At 37.5% G+C, this 7,473-nt stretch overlaps 1 protein-coding gene across 1 annotated transcript; it reads right to left on the bottom strand.

Moving 5' to 3' along the window:
• Positions 1-207: 207 nt before the first annotated feature.
• On the bottom strand, positions 208-7,473 carry LOC107788641 (DNA-directed RNA polymerase II subunit RPB2-like). Its single transcript, XM_016610337.2, has 25 exons — positions 6,955-7,473; positions 6,081-6,302; positions 5,711-5,998; positions 5,414-5,611; positions 5,257-5,321; positions 5,091-5,177; positions 4,889-5,009; positions 4,765-4,809; positions 4,536-4,673; positions 4,365-4,437; positions 4,207-4,283; positions 4,012-4,119; positions 3,817-3,933; positions 3,537-3,692; positions 3,358-3,462; positions 3,031-3,156; positions 2,801-2,878; positions 2,591-2,686; positions 2,386-2,501; positions 2,235-2,304; positions 2,021-2,074; positions 1,786-1,929; positions 1,298-1,597; positions 574-996; positions 208-444 (listed from the first exon to the last, which is right to left on the bottom strand). Exons 1-25 carry the CDS (start codon positions 7,249-7,251, stop codon positions 331-333), a joined length of 3,618 nt encoding a protein of 1,205 aa, XP_016465823.1. The 5' UTR covers positions 7,252-7,473; the 3' UTR covers positions 208-330.

Here is a 7,473-nt window from a genome sequence, read left to right as displayed (position 1 = left end):
AAGAATGCATCAGGATGGGAAAGAACTTATGCATGTAACTTTGAATGTTTGTTAACGATCAAAATTGACTTGTGCAAGTCCTCAGAATATCTCCTGCGACATACTTGTACTAGTGGCGAGGTCATTCTTTAAGAGCATTTTGCTAAAGTCTCAGGTTCAACCAATTCACTTCCACTTTGATATAGAAGCACAAGCTATTGGAAACAGTAAGGAAAGAGTTCACTTATATTTGCATTGCAATCTTGAAATTTCTATTATCCAGAAAACTCATTAGGAAGTGCAGTCGACAGACCAAGCGTGCAACACTAGAGTTTGAAGGGGGAGTTGCTGTCAGGATGCTTTCTTTCCACCGGATGGTTTCAGTTCCTTTGTAAGCATTCTTGGTGCAATTGCCATTGACATGAGCTCTTGAATCAGAAGCTTGCAGGCATAAGGAATATACACCTAGACATTTCAGGCAAGTCCAGGAAGATCAGCAACAAAGTATTAAGGTCCTTAACAAATTGGATACTATATGAGTGCTGTGTGCACAATTTGGAGAGATCAACAAAGGTAGAAAGAGGAGGATTGTACCTGAACATTATCAGTTTTGTTCTTGCAAGACCTGCACTCAAATGACATCTTTTTTAGATTAGCAATTGCAATTAAACCACATTGCTGGCATACATGAACTCTGTAAGCATCGCTTTGATCAAACAGCCTCTCTTTGAGGAAATGTGCAGCCCCATGAGCGATCATACAGTCTCGCTCCATCTCCCCAAATCGTAGGCCTCCATCCCGAGATCTCCCTTCAGCAGGCTGTCTAGTAAGAATCTGCACAGGACCACGACCACGAGAATGGATCTTATCATCCACCATGTGCTTCAGCCTCTGGTAATAAGTTGGCCCCAAGAATATCATTGCAGTCAATACACGGCCTGTATGACCATTATACATTCTCTCAAAACCACGCATCTGATAACCACACCTGTGCAGAGCTTTGCTGATATTATCCACCTGAAAGTATTAAATGGTTAGTTCATTTTCAATCTGCCCAAAAAGTCAAGAAGTTTTTTTGTAATCTGTCTCTGTGAAGGCATCATTAATCATATTCAATAATAAGTCCTAATCCCTTATTTTTATTAGATAAACCAGTAGTTCATGAACCTCCTGGCACATTCTTTCATCTCAAAATATAGTACTAACTCAAACACATTTTCTCTCTCATTATTATATAAATCTGAAGATGTGTATTGTTTAAATTGCATTTACAATCATACAAAGTCTTTATTTTCCAAAAGAGACTTCCTGAACTTACAGTAACATCAGTGAAAGGGGTAGCATCTCCTTCCTTTCCCATGTGAGCAGCAACCTTCCCCATAATACACTCAACTAGCTGACCAATTGTCATACGAGAAGGAATGGCATGTGGATTCACAATGATATCTGGGGTGATGCCTTCAATGGTCCATGGCATGTCTTCTTGTGTATAAGTCATTCCTATTGTTCCTTTTTGTCCATGCCTGCTGCTGAATTTATCTCCAATTTGTGGAATTCTGACAGATCTCATTCTTATTTTGACAAATCTCAGTCCATCTGCATTTGTTGTCAAAAGAACCTACGTAAAGCAAGGAAACAACTGATTACCAAGATAGTTAACAAATGATTAAAACTGATAAGTAAAGGCAAACAAGAAATGTGGAGAAAACCATCACATTCTTTTTAAAAGAAATTCTCATTCTGCTGATTTTCCCCTTAAAAGGGAAAGGACTAGGAAAACTGAAGCACAATTAATAGTATAGGGACCTGATCCACAATTCCAGTTTCACTATGCCGTAAACTTGTACTATGGTCTTTTCGTGTGTATCTTGCTGGTTGTCCCTGAGCATCATCTTGAGAAATGGGTGTGGTTTTTCCAATTATGACATCATCACCAGAAACCCTTGTTCCCTAGCATCATCAAAAAATTATCAGAGCTTAAAATTTCAAGCACATCTCAATGAAGCCGAATGATAAATTGGTGTTTTCTAGTAATACTAACAGGAGGCGCAAATCCATCATCATCTAATTTATCATAAGAACCATGTCTCATTCCCTGCAAGAATTTACAACCATAATCCAACATTATACAAGTAGAAAGTAGATTTACTCTTATAAAGAGCACAATTATTATTTTTACTATTTCCTTTCTTTCTTTATTTGTCCAAATGTCTTTTAGTAAGAGGGGGAAGAGAGTGACCAATAGAAAAACCAACCATGGTATTTTCTCTATCAGGACGGCCAAAATCCTCTTTAACAAGCGTTCCCATCTTTTTCTCTTCATATCTATTGAGGGAAAATGGAGACAGGAGCTTGATCAGAGAAAGAAACAGCAGATAATATGAAGTAAAAAAGAGACTTACATACCTATACGAACGGAAAAAAAGAGAGCGAAAGAAGCCACGATCAATTGAAGATTGATTCATGATGACAGAATCTTCTTGGTTATAGCCAGAATAGCAGGCAATGGCAACAATGGCATTCTTTCGCACATCCAACAGGAAAAGATTACAATCACTACAAAGCAAGAAATTTAAGAATGAAGGCAAGCAATAAGCAGGTGCTTAATTACAATGCCTGCAGGAAGCTGCCTGAAATGCAAATGCTCCATAGCACGCGTAGTAACAAGAGGCTTCTGTGGATAATACAGCACATAGGCCAACGTGTCCTGTTTGTAGCATAAGCGAGCAATTATCAAGAATGAGAAAAACTTAAAAATACTTGAAAGTGATGAACTGAAGAATAGAGAAAAGCTTGCAGCATTAGAAAGAAAGTATCTCACCATCCGAAATTGGTAATTGGTGACATAAATCCCCATAGCTTGCTTTCCCATAGCTGATTGGTATGTGTTACGAGGGGACTGCATCATGTCAAAATTATAGACAATATAGCAGAAGATAAGGAAGGGGTTTATGAAAGGAAAAAGGTACTATTTGATAAGGAATTCGGATATTATGGGGAAACAGACTTGAAACATGTGCCAGACAGATACCATAAAACATAAGAATTCACCTGGTTATGGTCAGGAAACGGTATGATTGAAGCGCATACTCCCAATATCAAAGATGGATGGATTTCACAGTGTGTGTAGGTTTCAGAATAAGCCTCTTCTGGGTTCAGCCTTGAATTTGTAAGATCCTAAAAGGTTAACCAGGAAAATCAGTTTAGGGAAATTCTGAGTATAAGACAACTAAATTTACTTCTGATTGACTTAAAAGCACTTGAAACTCAATAATGGATGATTAAGCTTCAAAAGAAGCTGGACAGCAGCAACATTTTTTGGTCAACATTAGGAAGTAATACATTGCAAAGCAACATGTATAGCTCATGACTTCTTACATTTATGGTCATTGCAATCATTGTAGTCTCTTCTTCCTCAGTATCAACATACTCAATAAATCCTTTTGCCACAAGATCATGCCAGCCAGAATCTTCAGATGACTCCTGAGATCAGCACAAGATAGGTCAATGGGACTGAGGAATTATAGAATGATTCAATCTTGCTAAACAGTACATACCCTCATCTGCAATGCGATAATATCCTTCTTCTTTATTATCAACTTCTTTTTCTCCACAATGAATAACGGCCTACTACAGCGTCCATAATCTGTATATAGCCGCAGTTCCTTCAAATTTATATTGCGAACAACTCCAACTTCAGTATTAACATCAACCTAAAAGAGAACAAATGTTAAAATTCTCATAACTCAATATCTAAAGCTTGCAGGAACAATACCTCGATATTATGATGTCAACATACTATATCAGAAAGAGAAAAAGTTAATGTGGTAGCAAAACCTGTCTCCTCAGCTGTCTCAGTGTCCTAACCAACAGATCTGGATTACGGTGAATGCCAACCCAACAACCATTAACAAAAATCTTGGTAGATTGGGGAATAACCGCGGGAGATATTTCCTAAAGTTAAAGAATGTCATAAACTTGTGACAAATTTAGAACTTTGAGATCCATGAGCATCTTCCAGTAATTGCATACCTCAAAATTTTCTGTACTCCACTCCTCTAAAAACTCCAAAATTGGATTTGCTGCTGATCCTACTGTTATGTACACCATTAGTGCAAGGTTCTTTACCAGCCCACATGCCTGACATATCACCAGCAGACATAATTTTGCATCATATTCTCATAATCATTCGACTCAATCAATAAATGAGATCATGTAACATGTTACTTGTCCTTCAGGCGTTTCTGCAGGACACATCATTCCCCAGTGAGAATTGTGGAGTTGCCTAGGTTTTGCCAGTTTACCTGGTTACCAAGTATAAGACACTGATGAAAAAGAAACCACTGAAACAAATGAAGTCAATGCTAAGAGCAAGAGAAAATTACCCTCGCGCCCTATTGGTGAGTTCAATCTACGCAAGTGAGAAAGCGTAGATGCAAATGTCAAACGATTCAAAACCTGTCTAAGCATACCCATACAAAAGTGAACCAACAGAAAAAGATGGAAAAGAAAAAAGTCTATACAAGTGATGTTAACATGATCAGAGAAGAACTCACCTGTGAAACTCCTGCCCTTGTACCAGCTGCATTTGCTTGTCCCCAGTTCCCAGTAGCAAGAGAATATTTAAGCCCACTTGTAATTGTTTTGGCTTTAATTGCAAATTGCAAATTGACATCCTTTCCACTGTCAACACACTGGCTTCGCGACACATTCAGATTGATTACTTATGCAGAAGCTTCATATGTGCAAATAGATATAACACCAGAAGAGAACCAAGATAGAAACCTTTTGAACATAGGATCTCACATCCCTTGTTAGCTTTCGAAATAGCTGCATAAATATCAATATTCATTATAAGTAGGAATTTTTGTCAGCATGTCCAACCAAAAACTTTCAAATGATTGCAGACCATTCTGAATAAGCCACCGAGTAAAGGACCAGCAAGATCTAGTCTTTTATTTCCATAATGATCCCTATCATCTTCAGGTCTCCGTCCTAGTACACAGAGTAAAAGCCGATGGATGATGTAGCTGGTGAAAAAGAAATGTAACTCTCTGTTAGTGATTATTTAACCATATTCATAAACTCAGAATTCAGGTTCATAGGCTCACCCAAAATAGTAGGACTTCTTAGTTTCACAATACTCTCTAGTACCAACATGTGGAAGCATTTCCCTTTGGAGGATCTCTTTGGCATACCTGTAACACAGATGACAAGTACTACTAAGCAATAGAGAAACACCAAAATACCAAAACAGAAGATCGAGAAGTTCCCAACTTAATTCTCCTTTCTCTTGTGAAACCAACAGTAGATCCTCTTTTGCCAATATAGTCAAGTGCAACCTACCAAAGTATATTAGAGGAAATATTTATGTTAGAATAGCTTATATCTTAACAGAAGATGCCATCAGAAGTCCAACAAACTAAAACAATACCTGCTGGTTTTGTATCACAAAAGCCTCTTCCAAGGAAGGGCGGAGTAATTCCATCATTTGCGTGTCAGCAAAATCATAACAGATATGCGCCAATATATCCTTGTCTGCGACAAATCCTAATGCCCTGAAGACAACTATAATTGGAATTTCAGTCCGTATGTATGGAAGAGTGGCATGAATATATTGCCCAGAGGCCCCCTGTCACAAAGCAGAGAAAACTTCCTTAAGACCTAAAGCAAATTGAACTATTGAAAAAAGCACATAACTATTCTTTAAAAGACTTAATTCTGTTACAACCTTAGCACTGGACCTAGAAAGCATCCTAACAAACATGCTGCTAGGCGCCTTGTTTTGGCCCTCAGCTATAGACCGAACTTCTGCTACATATGCATACTTGTTTGGCTGTCTTTTCTTGAATACATAAACGTGATTACTGCTCATTTTCTCCTGTGCAATCAGAACTTTTTCACTCCCATTGACTATGAAATATCCACCTTGATCATAAGGACACTCTCCCAACTCAGTTAAGTCTTTCTCTGATAGGTTATACAAGCTGCAGTAGCTCGATCGAAGCATTATTGGAACCTGAAAATATACTCAGCAGGCAGTTAAGGGACCCGAAATCAAAATACTTATACTATAAGTTGATGAACCCACATTTTGTTACCTTTCCAATGAAAACTTTGGTAAATTCCTGATTCTCAGTGACTTCTTCATAGTCATGACCTTTCTTTATTACTTCCTTCTTCACATCAACATATAGAGGGGAGGAGTATGTTAAGTTCCTTAACCTTGCAGCCTTTGGAAACAAAGTATTAGTCTCTCCATCAGACTCTGTCATCATAGGTCTACTCAAGTATATCTGAGTAAACTTGATCTTATAGATTGTCTGCAGAATAAGAACCAAAAACAATTCAATTCATTTTAACATAAAATAGTAATAAGTCATTCAGCTAACATTGCTAAAAGGTGGATATGACTTTCAAATTTTATATCCACTTGGTGCCAAACAAGATTACACACATGCTCAAATTAATTAAGCGTCCTGACAAATAAGGAAAGCAAACAAGCCCCGGACCCCGCGCATAGCGGGAGTTTAATGCACCGGGCTGCCCTTTACAAATAAGGAAAGCAAAGTATCTGTATAGGCAATATCAACTAGTTGAGATTAAGGCTAATCATTATTGGAACACTTACATTAAATCCGGTGCTCGACACAAAGTATTTTACAATTGGTAGATATTGTATGACAGTGCAATGATAGGTGTAAGCTTTCGAAAATCTCTATTCAGTAATGTAATCAAATGGAGCTAAAAATTCATATAACCAACCTCAACTAGCTCGAGATTAAAGTGCATGTTGTTATCGATGCATATATCCCCAAAAATAATGCAACCTAAATGATAAGTGCCAATATTGACGTTGAATTTCAGTTGTTTATGACTGACTCATAATTCGATTACAGTCCAACAACAAATTCAAAACAGAATTTCTACACAATATTGAAAAAACAGCAAGCAACTCTGTGAATTAAATTAAACCTCAACGAAATCAGGTTGACGACCAGGATTATGCTGAGATTCAGGACGGATCTCAATATCAGCAGTTTCATCAACAATTTCTTGCATTGTATTCTGTATAAACTCGTCGAACGAGTCCAATTGTTGCCTCACTAGACCTTTTTCTTCAAAATATGCACTAATAACTGCCCATGCATCGTCCTGAGTTATTTCCTGCACCTCATCGTCATCAGCTTGTTCTTCTTCTTCTTCTTCATCAACTGCCATTGCTGCTCTATCGTCAACATTTTCTTCTACATATTCACTTTCTTCGTACATCTTCACAGAACTAAACCAAAGACCCTAGTTCACTTCCACTCTTTTCCTCTCTTTTTTTCTGAAGTTCGTAGTATAACAATTATTGTTTCTAATTCTTATTTTTGGTCACACTATCTGTTTTATACTTCTGCTTGTCTGTTTAATAGTAGTAATTCTTATGATTTCTCCATTATTCTTTGGCTGGGGTTTTGGAGGAGAAAAAGATATATTTCCATGTTGATG

Source organism: Nicotiana tabacum, chromosome 21, assembly GCF_000715075.1.
Source record: "Nicotiana tabacum cultivar K326 chromosome 21, ASM71507v2, whole genome shotgun sequence".
Classification (NCBI taxonomy): Eukaryota; Viridiplantae; Streptophyta; class Magnoliopsida; order Solanales; family Solanaceae; genus Nicotiana; species Nicotiana tabacum.
The sequence above is the reverse complement of the archived record's forward strand: the minus strand, read 5'-3'. Positions and strand labels throughout refer to the sequence as shown.

Bases quoted from the DNA above. Each gene is read 5' to 3' on its own strand.
- LOC107788641 (XM_016610337.2), bottom strand. From the start codon at position 7,251: ATGTACGAAGAAAGTGAATATGTAGAAGAAAATGTTGACGATAGAGCA. The intron at 4,810-4,888 runs GTCTGCAATCAT...ATATTTATGCAG, and splicing joins TCGGTGGCTTATTCAGAATG to CTATTTCGAAAGCTAACAAG. The intron at 3,693-3,816 runs GTTTTGCTACCA...GTTCTCTTTTAG, and splicing joins TGAGACAGCTGAGGAGACAG to GTTGATGTTAATACTGAAGT.